This window comes from Verticillium nonalfalfae (genome assembly GCF_003724135.2).
Source record: "Verticillium nonalfalfae strain VnAa140/NRRL 66861 chromosome Unknown scaffold_3, whole genome shotgun sequence".
NCBI classification, from domain to species: Eukaryota; Fungi; Ascomycota; class Sordariomycetes; order Glomerellales; family Plectosphaerellaceae; genus Verticillium; species Verticillium nonalfalfae.
Genome location: NW_021167228.1, coordinates 141,674 through 156,375, shown reverse-complemented (window position 1 = coordinate 156,375; position 14,702 = coordinate 141,674). Strand labels below are relative to the sequence as shown.

General features: G+C 57.6%; 3 protein-coding genes across 3 annotated transcripts; 1 reads left to right on the top strand and 2 right to left on the bottom strand.

Moving 5' to 3' along the window:
• Window positions 1–262: 262 nt before the first annotated feature.
• On the bottom strand, window positions 263–3,364 carry D7B24_004988 (uncharacterized protein; the record flags this gene model as incomplete). Its single annotated transcript, XM_028639151.1, has 2 exons — window positions 263–2,791; window positions 2,864–3,364. 2 exons carry the CDS (start codon window positions 3,362–3,364, stop codon window positions 263–265), a joined length of 3,030 nt encoding a protein of 1,009 aa, XP_028499058.1.
• A 1,860-nt stretch (window positions 3,365–5,224) lies between these two features.
• On the bottom strand, window positions 5,225–10,719 carry D7B24_004987 (uncharacterized protein; the record flags this gene model as incomplete). Its single annotated transcript, XM_028639150.1, has 2 exons — window positions 5,225–5,358; window positions 5,412–10,719. The coding sequence occupies 2 exons, from the start codon at window positions 10,717–10,719 to the stop codon at window positions 5,225–5,227; spliced, it is 5,442 nt and encodes a 1,813-aa protein (XP_028499057.1).
• Window positions 10,720–13,379: 2,660 nt separating this feature from the next.
• On the top strand, window positions 13,380–14,453 carry CWC24 (RNA-splicing factor; the record flags this gene model as incomplete). Its single annotated transcript, XM_028639149.1, has 2 exons — window positions 13,380–13,932; window positions 13,996–14,453. 2 exons carry the CDS (start codon window positions 13,380–13,382, stop codon window positions 14,451–14,453), a joined length of 1,011 nt encoding a protein of 336 aa, XP_028499056.1.
• Window positions 14,454–14,702: the final 249 nt, after the last annotated feature.

Below are 14,702 nucleotides of genomic sequence, written 5' to 3'. Positions count from 1 at the left end.
CGATAAAGCAATTCCACCCCCGTGACGTGCTTCCACGGTGAGTGTGTACGACAGTAATGTCAAAACAAATCCGAGGTTGCATCTCAAGCTGTTCATCGTATTCGACATTCGTCCAGTCATCCCCGCCCCAAGCTATGATGAATAAATCAAATAATACCGTGACTACAGGATGTGCACCCAGACTCCCGGTCCTGACTGGCATGCAGCTCTCGTGCCTAACTCAATGTTGAAACAAAATGATCCCTGAAGCCTCAATTCCATATTAACTCCTCAACTCAGCCGGCACCGCAGCTAGATCTCGTTTCGCTTCAGCAAGCGGCGCCTCGGGTTCGCCGCCTTCCTCCTCGGTGTTGTCCAGCCATCCGGAAAAGTCATCGTCATCATCTAGTAGTACTTGAGCCGGCCGCGCCTCAATAGGACTGTCGGCCTTGCGGCTGGCCGAATTGGTCAATCCAGTGGTTGATCCCTGCTTCACCATCGGCGTAGCGTGGTCTTCTTCGTCTGGTGTCAGGCGTGGTTTGCCCGAGGAAGATCCTGTTTCCTGCACCCCTGCCTCCCAAGCTGGCGCACGACTGGTGTAGTCTGTCATCTCCTCGTTTAAGGGGGTGGAGGGTTCCGACTCCATCGGCGCCGCGACGACGAACAGGTCGTTGTTGCCCGTTTCCTCTCGTATCTCTCTGTGTCTTCGCGACGGCATGGGAGGTTTCCGTTCGCCTGCGCTGTTGATGCTGTCATCTGACTGCGGGCGATCGGGCAGTGATGGTGTGGGCTCCGGTTTCCGTTTCGACGGCACGGTTATCGGAGTCACCTTTTGCGTCCTGTCAGGAGGAGGGAGCGGGGTCCCGGGCGGCGGCAGCGGCCTGCCCCGACCCATCGGTTTGTTGAGATCTAGCGGGGGCTCCGCTTCTCCTGAGATGCCATTCCTTGCATCTTTGTGCCTTTGTATCGCGTTCCAGCCCCATTGCCTTGCCTGTGTGGCCGCGTTCGCGACGGCGGCGAGCGTGACCCGCTTCTGATTTTGTTCTTCGCCCTGAGAGCTGCTGTTTGCAGTATCCGACGCGGTATCGCGGCGGAAGAGTCCTGTAAGGGAGCCCGGGTTGCTCCGCAATGAGCCGGCGTTGCTCCTGAGCGAGCCAGCATTGCTCTTCACGGATCCTTTGAGCGAAGACGCGAAAGAGGCAGCTGAGCTGTTGGGGTCTTCGGCAGGCGCAGACTCTAGAGAGGAGGCAGTGCTACGACGACCAGCTGCAACAGGCGTCTTCTCTGTCTCTTTCTCGTTGTCGGTGTCCTCGCGTGAAGACGGGGACGAGGGGTCGGTGTCCTTGGCCAGGGATGCAGGACGCGCTGGTGAAGCTGTGGGTGTCTGCCCCGTTGAGCCCATGGAACGGGCCGACAGGGCTGCCATCATGGCCGAGGCGTTATCCGAAGGTGGCGAGGACGGCTTAAACACATCAGCGTGGGCAGTGTCGGTGCCCACGATAGGGTCTGACGGGCTCGACATCGAGTTGGACCTCAAAGTCTTGGGACGTGAGCTGGTAGGACTGTTCGGCTCGATACCCGTCGACACACCAGCTGTCGAGGGTCTCAATGTCTTTCCTGCCAGCTTACGACCGAGGAGGCCTGTCGGTGGCACGTTGTCCGATAGGGGAGCGCTGTGGCTCTTCTCGACAGGCTTTAGGTCAGCCGTGTCAACATCGCCGGATTCTTCCAAACGATTGACCGTATCCACATCTCCCTCTTGTGCCAGGTTTGTCTCCACACTATGTGAGACGACGACGGCGTCATCGCCTTGCCAGATGCCTCCTCGCCACTTTTTATGTTCCGTATTGAAAAAGGGGACATCGTCCCAATATGGTTGAACGAGCGTTTCGGCGATGACCTCCTTCATGCGGTGCTCAATCTGCCGCAGAATGAGGGTGTACGTGATTTGTCTTGAGCTGACAATGGGCTCAATGGTCATCTCCATCTTGGGCATAGTCTGAAAGGAGAACCAGACGCGGTTGCTCGGCGGCGGCTTGATCTTGAAGAAGACGTGGCCGTCAAGCTTGTGCAGCACGACAGCCAAGACGAGATCGACCTCGCGCACCTTGAAGCGGGAGCCCAAGTCGAGACGAGCAGTGGCAGCCACTTCCATGCGAAAGTTGCCGTTGTATTTCACGTCGGCCTCCATGCCACATTCCCCCTCGACGCTGAGATCCTTGTGTCGCGGATTCAGCAGCACGGGCGCTGAATCGCCTGTATCGATTTTGCGAATGACTATGTTGGTCAGGAAGGAGGGTCGTTTCACTCGGGCTATCTTCTTGGTGAGCCTCTCGCGGATCATGTGCTCCAAGTCGGCCGTCTTGTACAGGCCGAGGAAGACGCGCCCAATCATGGCGTTGAGCCACCGCGTTTGTTGGTGGTCTTCTGAAGAATGCAGCTTCTGTACCAAGGTGATGATGTTTTTGACGTCAAATTGCTGAGGCTTGGGTGCCTTCTTGTCCAGGTCCATCTCGGAGTATTGCTCCTGGTGGCGAAGGAGAGCAAAGTAAAAATCCTCCTTGGCCGAGCCGTCTTCTGAGAAGAGATAGAAGGGCTTCGATAACTGGCCGTCGGCGCCGACATCGTCCTTCCGACGTGACAGGCACAGAGCATTCCTCTTGATGAACAGCTCGCCCTCTGGCGTGACGTCTCCTCCCGAGTATATGCTGATGGTATGGTGGGCCAGCGAGACGACATGGCGCACTTCGATCTGCTCCTCGTCGTCGAACAGCATGATGTGGCCGTGCCTGTGATTGCACAACAGAGTCAGCTACCGAGGCACCCAACAGCGAAAAAGACAAGTCGGTGCGTGAGAGTGTCAGGGTTGGGGGATGGACTAGACCGACCTCAGCACGACGTAGAAGACATTGCCGGCATTCTTGGGTCGTTGGTTCGCGGCAGCCTTGGTCTCGAGCGGTCCAGGTCCCTGCTTCCTGTCAAAGATGCTGCGATACATGGCCTGGTAGACGCTCTGGCTGGGGGCGGCCACGGTGGCGGATCCGACGGGGGTGGCCCGCTCGATGGGGCGGGCATTGATGCCCATGGGCGTGTACTCTCGACACACGGCAAAGTAGCCAGAGGCTACCTCGTTGTCCTGCGTCGACCTGCTCTTGGGAGCATCCTCCGCCTCGGTCTTGGCCTTGTGGGCCGTCCTCGCCCCCTCGAGGCCGGCCAGGTCGTCGTCAGGCTGGACGATGGCGTTGGGGTCATGACGGTCAGCGTCGACGTCTTGTCGGTAGGGCAGGGTGTAGTGAGCGTGTGCAAGGACGGCCACGACGACGAGAGGGAGGAATGTCAGGCCGCCGAGAATGTAGGCGAACAAGAAGCCGGTGAAGCTGCCCATGATTCCTTCGGACCTAGGGCCAGTGTCGATGACGGTGCGCGAAGGAAGGCGCGCTAGCAACTGGTCGGGAGGCCAGGTCGTCGAGGGGCCGGCGATGGCATCTGTACGTGAAGCAGTGCCAGATGAATAAATCTAAGCAAGGTTTTGCAGCAAATGAATACGGAGACAAAGAGCGATGGCGACCGACGTGGTTGACTGACGGTGGGTTACAGACCGTTGTGACGAGGAAGGTTTGATGGCCTGAGACCGAGGGTCCAGCATGTACCTTGCCTTGAGCCTTGAGCCTTGAGCCTTGAGGTGGGGAGCGGGGGGGCCGGAATGGGGACAGCAGGGCACTGTGAGCCAGGCACTAGCTAGGCATGCCTACCTGCCTAGGTACGTAACCGCTGACGGCTGACGACGGATGGTGGGTTGAGAGGTACCTACCGTTCAGTCGGTCCCCCGACCCCGGTCCCAAAACATGCCCATCAGCCAAGTTGGCTGCCTTTGCCGGCACAGGACCAGGTCATCAATCAACGACACATTTGGACGGTCTAACCTGCAAGGGACAGCAGTTGCAAAGGAATGAGATGGCTGGCTGATCGTCAGCAGCCGGCTACCGAAAACCCCGATCCGCCTCGTATCATTATGCTCCCGCAACACCTCTTCTCGTCTCCATCGCCCCCCCCCCCCCCCCCCCCCCGGAAACCGCACAGAGCGAAAAGCGAATGGCCTCTCCTCCGAGAACCTGCTCCAGGACTCGCCAGCAAAGACGACGTAAACGACAGCCCACCTGCCGCCCGAGTTTCGGGACGGTTTGTCCACGGTCGGATTGGCCCGCAGAGCCTTGGAAGAGCTCACTCGTCGCACCAAGCGCCCAGTCTCCGCCGGCCGGTAGAGGCAAGTTCGGCACTGGAAGAAATACGTCATGTGATTTCCCATGCCGCCCGCCATGCGAAGCTCTCTCTGGTGGAGACGCTTCCCAGCCTTGGCACGTCACTCGACGCTACTGTCATCGTCCCGCACAGGGACGATCGACACACGCCAACAGCACCGCCTTCGCACTGCTATCCACTCGTACCTGATTCTGATTGCCTAGGGCTGATTGCCTAGGGCTGCTTGCAATGTCCCTACCGAGGTATGCATCGTGCTGCCCTGCCATGTCGGCCATGATGCAAAAACAGCACTCGAAGCAGCAGTACACACGTTCTTCGTCACTCATCATGGCGGCAGCTTTATGCATTACATTGGTGGATAATAAAAGTGTCTATCTCGTCAATGTGTCGCTCTCCAAGTCCCCTCATACCGCGTCATCATGCCTTCCACACAAACACACACCTCTGGTTTGAGGTGTTGCTCGGATGGTGCGGTGACGATAAGCGTTCTTCCTGGTCAAGCGCCAAACCGAGGCAAACAAACGAAGCAGAATACGCAGGACAATCGGTAAGGAAATCGTTTCTGGGCCGTGGCCCGTGTGATGGTGCTATGCTGTGCAGCGCAACCCCTGAGACGCAGAGAAAAGAGAAAAGAGAAAAGAGAAAAGAGAAAAGAGACAGAGGCAGAGAATGATGGTGGCGTGGAGGATATAGTGTTCCATCAGGAGAAGGAAAGAAGACACAGGTCGTGGGAGTCGTGAAAGTCGTCGCGAGTCGCGAGTCGCGAGGTAGTCATAATGATAATTCCCATGGCGTGAAGCCCAGTTTTTGTTGAATTCTGGTGTAACGAGTGACAAGAAGGCAATCGAAAAGACTGAGTGAATGGCGTACTGTTTTCTGTTTCTTTTTTTTTTCTGGTAGGAGAGTGTGTTTTTATTTGGTTTGTTGCTTCTTCTTTTTTTTCTTTGCTCACAGCTCGAGCCAGGCCGGACCACCGCCGGTTCGCTCAAGCGCGGGATTTGGTGGTGCTCATGGGCGTGGCGCTCGGTGTTGTCGATGGTCCAGTGTGCGAGTGCGCATGGCTGCCTCGGGATCGCTTGAGGGCCGAGTGGTGGTGAAGAGTGCCGACGTCGTGCCGTCCTGTATGGCGTTAGTCTATACCGTCTTTCTACGTACAAGTGCAAGCGACTTACCATCACAGCAGGCGCGGACATTCTCCAGCCTGTCTGCTTCGCGATCTTGTCGCTCAATCATCTCGCGAACATCCTCGGCACTGTCATGCACCTCGCTCGCCTCATAGATGCTGTTGCCGTACTGCCCGCTGGCTGTCCGGCTGCGGAGGCTGGAAAATGTGCCCGAAATGACCTGGCTGTTCTTCCAGTACCCGCTGAGCCGACCAAGAGTTCCAATCGACGGCCGCTGCGGCGTGGCATTCTTCTGGTGAGTTGGCGTCAACCGGGGCACTTCCATCGACATGTCAATCGCCGGCGACTGGTTCCTCGTCGTTCGCGAATTGTAAGAAGACAGCGACGGGGCCATACGCGGCCTGGTGCTGGGCGCCGCCGAGGCCGTGGGTCGCATGCCACCAACTTGGGGGTTGAACTCGTCGACGTCTGCCTGCGTAATGTGGCCTGCCATTTCCTCCGCGTCCGTCTGGCCTTCATCGTTTGTACGCAGAAGGAGGTACGAGAGAGCGTTGAACCACGTCTCGTGCCTCGAGCCCGTCGTACAGGTGAACTTGATCTGCCTCCCGGGAGAGACAACAATGAGACTCTTGCGGTGCAGGCCAGGAGGCATCGGGTTGTCGTCTGTCACAACTCGGACGGCTTCGATGGAGACACTCTTGGCCTTCATATCGGCACGGCCCGCCGTCGAGGGATCGCGGTCGCTCCAGTACAGAGTACGTGTATACGGGTGCACCCAGAAGTAGCGGCGGTGTCGGTTCTCAGACATTTGACCTCGTCCCGCCTTGCGCGTGTACTTCCAGAGATACTCGCCAATCATCGTCTGCGTGATGGCCTGGATCATGCGAGGATCCGTGTTGGGGCCGAAGCCTGTCGCGTCCACGCCCAGACCGTTCGCCCTGATGTTAAAGCGCGTATCGATCTCGGACGCAAACGAAGACACGGACGAGCGGCGACTGCGAGCCGAGGCCTTGGTCGGTGAGTGGATGATCGCGGTCCCGTGTGCCGCGGTACCCGTCCTAATGGCCTTTGGTGTCGGGGTGCCCTTGACGGACACGGGGGATTGTGGCCGGACACTGCTCGGGGTCTGAGGTCGCTGACCGCGCATGGCCGAGGCCGGCCACAGAGGTGGGCCCATGACGGAGGCGGTCCCAGGAGTTCCGTGCGCAGATCCGCTCCTAGCAGCTTCGATGACCTCCATATGGTTTTGCGGCAGCGGCGGCATGGGTTGCACGTTTGAGTTGCGACGGCTGCTTGCGCTGCCAGGTCTCTGAGGCGCCGCCGTGGTATCGTGTTGTGACTCAATAGACATGCGCCGGACACTGCTCAAGCTGGCTTGGTCCTGTGAGTAGCGTCGAATACGAACGGTGCCGGGTGTGCCAAAGCTGCTGCCCATCGAGAGGGACTTGTTGTGACTCTTCGACCTGGCATTGAACATATCATCGATGGCATCTGCAGTCAAAGAAGTCTGGGCTGATTGATCCGACATGGACACTGCAGGCTTACGAGCAGGCCGAGACTCGACATTGGAAGAGATTTCCTTGAAAGGCTTCTGGGACTCGGGCGTGTCGGGGTGGCGAGACTCGCTTGGAGACTGGCGAGTCTCGTCTTCGGCGATCACAGGTCCCGCGTCGCTGCCGCTCTGCCCTCGGCCTGCAATTCCGCTAAACAGTGCGTCATCGGGAGTTCTCAGTTGATCGGCGTTGACAAAGGGAGACTCCATTCCTCGGGGGAGAATAAAGCCATCCCGCTTAGGGGTGCGAGGGGTCAACGGGCGCGTCTCGACAGAGTCGATGGTCGAGAAGGCAAAGCGGGGCGACAGCGTGTCTGGGTGAGAAGGAGTGATAGGCTCAACCTCCTCTGAAACGACTGAAGATAGCGTCAAGGATGGCGGGACGGGACGAGAGCCAGGTCTGGGTACGACCTCCCATGATTCAATACCTGAGAGGCGCAAAGGAACTTGAACAGGTTCTGGCTCTGCTCGTGGCTCAACATGCTCGGAGTGCAGAGCAGACAAGGACATGGCCGGGAGGGCAACGGCGGGCTCCTCCGGCTCAGCTTGAGGTTCGACATGTTCGGACACGATGCCTGAAAGGGCAAGCAGGGGAAGAATGGGCTCGATCTCCGGCTCGGCAAGCGGCTCAATATCGTGTATGGAGAGAGGAGACATGCTCAAAACAGGAGCAACTGGAACAGGCGGTTCGGGCTCGACCTTCGGCTCGATGGCTTCGGAAACGAAGTAAGAGAAAACGAGCTGCGGCATAGGGGGCGGGGGAGGGAGGGGCATTTCAGGCTCTGCTCTGGGCTCAACAATCTCAGAGACCAAGGCAGAAAACGCGAGCTCAGGAGCCGGCGGAGGAGGCGGGGGTACCATCGCAGGTTCTGACCGTGGCTCAACAGCTTCGGACCAGTGTGAAGAAAGACCAAGCACAGGAGCGGGTAGGATAACCTCAGGTTCGGCCCTGGGCTCCACGGTCGACGACATCAGTGGTGAGTACTTTAAAATAGGTACCGGGACAGCCACCTCAGGCTCCACCTTCGGCTCGACCGTCTCCGAGAGAATCGGCGACAGTCGCAAGGCCGGTGCCGGTTCAGGAACGGGCTCAGGCTCGGCTTTCGGCTCAATGGCAGTGGAGTCCAACGCGGTGAGCGTTAGCGCCGCAGGCGCGGGAGGGAGTACCACGGGTTCGGGGACTGGCACGATGTCTTGATTGTCAATGGCTGAGAAGCTCAGGCTTGGGGCTGAGGGCAGAGCAAAGCCATGTTGCATTGTGGGTGGGAGAGGGAACTGAGACAGCTCTCTGTCCATACCAGGATCGTGTTGTGCACCAGCATCGCTGTACGACCATGTTGATGGTGGCCTAGAGCGGGGGAAATCTGGTAGACTCGAGGCAGTGGTGTCACTCTGACCTGAGTTGGTACCGGCGTCGAGCGTAGAAGATACAGACGTGGGCCTGTCGAGAGCAACGACACTGGCTGGGGATCGCGGGGTCAGGGGTTCCATAGGTTCGGTCATGACGCCGCAGTCGACCATGACAGGTCTCGTTCTCGTCAGGTCGGGCGATGGCTCGCGGGACTTCTTCACAGGGTCGGTCATGATGCCACTGTCGACCATCGCAAGTTGAGGTAAAGCGAGCACAGAGGGCGTAGTGCTCGAACTCTTAGCCACAGATGCAGGGGTGATAGACCTAGCTCTGCGACTGGGCGTTGCATCGAGGGACTCGGCGTCGCTGCCTTCGAGCTCTGCCAGCTCGGCGAACAAACTCTGACCGGCTTGCTGGGGCGTTCCATTGGCACTGCTGGTTGCAAAACTGGCCGGGCTGCTCTGGAAGGTGGGCTCCTCGCTCGCCTGTCGCGAGCGTCGGTTGAGGAATCCGCGGCTGACCTTGAGGCGCATTTTCTGTTGTGAAGAGTGCGCTACCGGCGTTCTCAGGTCGCTGTAATCCATATCTTCGTCGGCCGATGTCGACGCCGTGCTGTGGAAAGAGTTTCGGTTTCCAGCAAGCGTCAAGGCTGGCGGCCTGCGGGACCTTGAAGGGCTTTCCGTCTCGGTCTGGGCGTCGTCGTCGTCAGAGAACTCTTCTGCGCCGGTGTGGAAGCCTTCAGTCTCCGTGCCACGTTCGTTGGCTGTCTCGAAAGCGGCATCGCTGGTCTCGTTGGCAGTGTCAAACTGGTCGCTCGTGTCGGTGGTCATAGGATAGGCGCCGGGCCCAGGCATGCGCGACGTGGGAGTGGAGTGGGTGGAAGAGCGTCTGGGACTGACGCCCTCGGAGTGCTCTTCCCATTCAGGGTCGTCGACAATTTCGCTGCGACTTGAACGAAGACCTCCCAGCAGAGTCTTAGCGGGCTTCTTGAACTCTTTAGAATCGACTTTGCGACTGCGACGGTTCGTGAGACCACCAGAATCGTGGCGAGACCTTTCGAGCTCATCGCGACTGTCCTGGAGGAGCCTCTTGAGCTCGAGCTTCTCAGTCTTCTCGCGGTGCAGCTGCGATCGCTGGCTTTGGATGGTTCGCTGAGCATGAAGAAGGGACGTCTTGAGGGTTTCGGATTCGAGAACAGAGTGGCGTGGAGTGCCCTTGATGGGCGAGGGAGGGGGTGAGTGTTCCGGTGTGACGTTATCGTTCGCGGTCTCGAAGTCTTCGTCGCTCATACCCATATGATGGTCTCGCTCGAGGCCTCGTCCGCGTTGAGACGAGAAGGCCTTGGCAAGTTCCTGGTTCTGGCCCATCAAGTCATCGATCTTGCGTTGCAGAGTTGTGCGTTCGGTTTCTGCGAGGGCGGCGCTGCGTTTGGCCGTGCCGAGCTCTATATCGTGATGCTTGATGGAGGCTTCGTGCTCCTCGGCCAACTTCGCGTGGGAGAGCTTCACTTCGTCGAGTTCCTTCTGGGCCTGGTTCTTTTCGGCCTGGAGGATGTTCAGAGCCTGGGTCATCTTCTTCTCGCGATCTGTGCCCTCTTTCTGGGAGGCCATCAGCTCGTGGATCTGCGTCTCCAGGTTCCAGTTTTCGTCCTTATAACGATGCTCGCTTTCATCGAGGGTCTTGACCCGTTGCTGGAACCCTTCCGTCTCGATCTCGAGCCTAGACTTCTCGGCCTTCGTATCCCGGAGCTCCTCATCCTTCTCGGCGAGAAGCGCCTGCAGGTTGCGGACCTGGGCGAGCAGAGAGGTGCTGATCTCTGCTGCGAATTCGATATCGTGCACCCGGTTCGAGGGTTGGTTCCTTATCTTTCGGTTCGGGACGCTGAGCTTTGTCGGTGATCCTGTGGCTTGGCTCTCGAATTTCGATGGACTGACGGAACGCTGCGAGATCATCATGTTAGTGCATGTCAGTCCCGGTGTTCCGTCTGCTTGACTCACTCTTCCGCCGCGACCTTCCGGTACATATGGTGAACCTCCAGCGGCCTCGTTACTGGGCACTCTCTGCTTCGGCAGGAAAGCCCGCGCGGTTTCCCGTGCTACATCGTTGTATTCCTTTTCAATCTCGGCAAGCTTCGTGCGCAGCTCATCAGTCAGATCTCCTTCAGCCTGTAGCTTTTCGACCTCCTTCAGTCGCTGAGCCAGCTCTTTTCGCTGCTGGACAAGCGCGGTTCCTAGCTTGCCAGCTTCTTCCATCCGACGTTCAGTTTCGGCGAGGTGAGCCTCAAGCGCACGTTTCGCCTGGCCGGGGGAAGATGCAGGACCAAGAGCAAACAATTGGCTGTCGAAGTTGGAGTATCGGTGGTGCGCCGGTGCGGAAGGCGACACAAAAGGGTCGTTAGAGCCGTCTGCATCGCCCGGAGGCAGCAGTGGCCTGTCGGCGAAAGATGCCGCCATGGTGATGTCCAGCGGTCAAACGTCGCGTTCAGGTGCTCTTCGTCCGAACCATGCGAGGCGGTTTCAAATGGCAGTTGTTGATTCGGCGGTTTCTTTGTTTCCCGATCGGCGGATCGCCGTGAGGGGGGTACCGGTGCACTGTGGACGTCTCTCTGCAGGTTCAGGGCGAATTCCCAGCAGCAACTGATTGGCAAACAATGCGATGCGCGGGGGAGTCGCGGGTATGGCTATCGAAAGGTAGGACAGAAGCGTCAAGCTGTTTGAGGCGAAGCCAGTCGAACCCTGCCGATACCTTGACGCGGTCGAAGCAAATAGATCAGAAACGTGTGAGCGAACGATTCGGTCGAATTTCGGGCATGAAAAGGAGAGAAGGACAGGCTGATCCCGGAAATCAAAAGGTGGTCGAAGGGTCTGGCGAGGGTTGCAATCGGAAGGAACTATCGGTCGGCAATTGTCGTGTTTAGAGGGATCGTGATTGTTGTTGTGGTGGTACTCAGGATCGTCGCTGGAATGTGAGGGTGGCCGAAATAGACAACCCAGAAATGCGTAGCCCGATTGATGAGACCTGGACGTTCGTGCTGACTGCCCGCTTTGACCGAATTCCGCCAATTCGATGCCGTGGCCCAGCAAAAGGCCCAAAAGGAGCGTGTTGGGGAAATCAGACACTGACAGCCTATCAACCTCGCGCAAATGTCACGTCTTGACGCGCTTGCGCAACCTAAGCTCGAGCAGAGCAGAAAGCGTGCCCCACGACAAGACAAAAAATCTCGAGAGCCTCTCGAGGTAACAAGCAGGGACAGACAACAATGGTATTATTAGGGAGGCCCGCCTGGCGAAAGTGGGCTGCTGACCGAAAGAAGGGCTAGGAATGGCGAGCAATCGGAAGGGAGAAATGGCCAAGGTCTCGGGGAAGTGCGAAGAAAGAATAGGGCAGAGAAGTCAAGGGATCAATGCAAACAAGAGAGGGACGAATGCTGGCGGGGAGCTGCCGGAAGCCGTCTCGTCTCGTTTCCCTCCGCGTCGTTTGGTGTTGTCTCGCGTGGACGATAGGCGGACGAGGGGAGGGGGAGAGAGAGGAGAGGGGAGCTGTAGGTGAGGTCGGAGTCGAGGTGAAGATCGAAGGATAAAGAGAGGAGGATCGAGATATGGGTGTGAATTCTGTTGACGTGACCTCGGAGGTTAAACAGACCTAGCCCAGGACACAGCGCGCGCAGGCCCTCCTCACCTCACTTTTGCGCAAGTACCTACGGCTGCCGTCTCAGCGACTGCCAGTGCCAGCTTGGTGCGTACCTCAAGAGCAACAGGCAGGTCAGGGCCAGACCAGAGATGCGCAGAATGGGCAATGTGAGAGGTCTCCCTCGCTCCGTTGATCCACCAAGGCGCGCGTAGAGACCTTGTCAGGGCCGAAAGTGAACATGGGACAAGGTCCAGGACCACATTGTGGGCTTCGTGAGCGTTGCGGAGCGAATAGGACCCGAGCTGTGAGGAGGGGCGCCTGCGTGCAATCTGCCAACTTCAATGCCCCATGTTGGATATGCCAGGTACCATGCGCGAGGGAGGCATGGGACGGGACGTAGTGTGAACATGTACAAGGACGCACAATCTGCGGGCCTGTGCCATCCGAGTGACGCCAGCGAAGCACAATACATGTATACACGATGGTCTCATTCGTCTCATGCAAGCAGAAGCAGCATGAAGAACACACAACTTTTAAACACACGGCTCGTGCTGCTCGTGTTCATTGGCACCGTCATCTGCTCTCCGTCAGACATGCTTCCCGCCCCAGATCCCAAGACAACGTGGATCAGATCTCCTCCACATTTGCTCAGTCCCGACAAGATGTGATTGACTCGGGCTCTGCCCTGCGTCCTGACGAGGAAGAGGAACCCGGCAGAAGCAAGCAAGGCCTGGCCCCAGTGTTCCCGCGGTTTCAAGAGCTTCGTATTGTAGGTCGTGCACAAATCATCATGTACCCAGTGGCATGGCTGCCAACCGATGAGCGGCAGGGCCAATGTTTTCTCAAAGGACATGGACATGGCGCCCGCCATGCCATGACAGCAGGGTCAGCAGCCGACACAGCAACTGGCACACACACACACACACACACACACACAAGTCATCATCAACATCAACAAACAAAACCACAAGTCGCGTTTCTTCGAACCTTGGACGAATCGTGTCGCATAATCTTAATTTTAGCAGAACGAGCTCCACACCAGCTTCGCACTAGGCATTCGATGGGTCATGTTCAGTTCGTCCAATCATAGACCGTCCCATCAATGCATAGGTACCCTGTAGCTTGCCGCCAGTCTGACTCCTTCGGTACCTTGGCTAGGCGCCTCTTTATTAGATCGCTTCCCTTGCAGGCGGGCGGCCCGAGTTGCTTTGTCATTGGAGGGGGCCATGAACCAGGTCATGTGATGGGTAACTCACCTTCCCTCCTCAGCCACAGCACAGGCCTGCAACCTAGGTACCTCAGGTGCTTAGCATCGGCGAGGCGAAAGCGTTCGGCTTAGTCCGAGTGGCTTGTCAATCCATCATTCGTCTTCAGCATTCTAGAAGGATTCCCCGTGTCATCGCCCTGTCGACAACCTTTCTTTTCCGGACTACTCAATACTTTGCACAACAACCTCGTCGCCATCTTGCACAGCTCGAACATCATGGAGCCAAACGGCGGTACAGGCACCGAGGCAGCTGCCGCGCCTGCTCCCGTCGCGGTCTTCAAGCGCCGTGGCGCAAAAGGCAAAGCCAACATCCGCAAGAGGCCAGCAACACCACCAGCGAACAGCGACTCCGACTCCGACTACTCCTCATCGGAAGACGAGGCCGGCCACCGCATCAAGCGTCGAAAGAAGAATACAGGCGCAGTCACAGCCTCGTCTAAAGCCAACGCCACCTCGAACGAGGACATCGCCGCGCCAGTCTTCTCAGCCGACCGCAACACGCAAATCACCAGCGCCAACGACGCCACCAAGTCGAGCAACTGGTTCGATGAAGACGCAAAGGGTGCCATGTCCTCGAAGAATCTTCTGGGCAGCACGCGTGCGGCACCTGACGGCACATACAAGGGCCTGGCAAACAAGACATCCTTCGTCCAGAGAAACCCTGATGCGCCCAGTCGCACAGTCGGACCTATCAAAGCACCAACCAACATCAGGACTATTACGGTGATTGACTACACACCGGATACATGTAAAGATTACAAGCAGACAGGTACGTCGTCTCCAGATCTCCTCTGCGTTGTCTCGTAGGACGCCCTTGCTAACCTTACAACAGGCTTCTGCGGATTCGGCGACAATTGCAAGTTCCTTCATGCCCGTGAGGACTACAAGCAGGGATGGCAGCTGGATAAGGAGTGGGAGGATGTTGCCAAAGGCAAGAAGAATTTGGGTGGAACCATCGTCGCGGATGCAAATCGAAATAAGGTGGCAGACGACGATGATGAGGAGGAAGACGCTATGCTTGAGAACATCCCGTTCGCCTGCATCATCTGCAGAGAACCATACAAGTCACCAGTTGTAACGAGATGCGGTCATTACTTCTGCGAGCCTTGCGCGCTCAAGAGATACAGGAAAGATCCAACATGCGCGGCATGTGGAAGCGGGACTAGCGGCGTCTTCAACTCGGCGTCAAGGCTCAAGAAGTTGCTCGACAGGAAGAGAGCGAGAGCCGCGAAGAAACGGCAGGACGCAATAGACGCTGGAGAGGAGGTCAGCGATGAGGAGGAAGAATGAGTCACATGATAGAATCAATGCAGATTGTGGTTCATGATGATCCGTTGCCATGAAATTCTGAAGAAGCTCAGTTCTGCATCGCCCTTCGCCTGTCTTTGTCACTAGGTACATGTAGATACGTCGACACGATTACGACCTAATAATGACGACGAGCGGGGCCTGCACGTTGAAGATAAGATAAGAGCTCAACGCCAACCCATCGCCCCACCAATCGTCAGACGACCCCGCCATCCATGTGATCGACCCTGG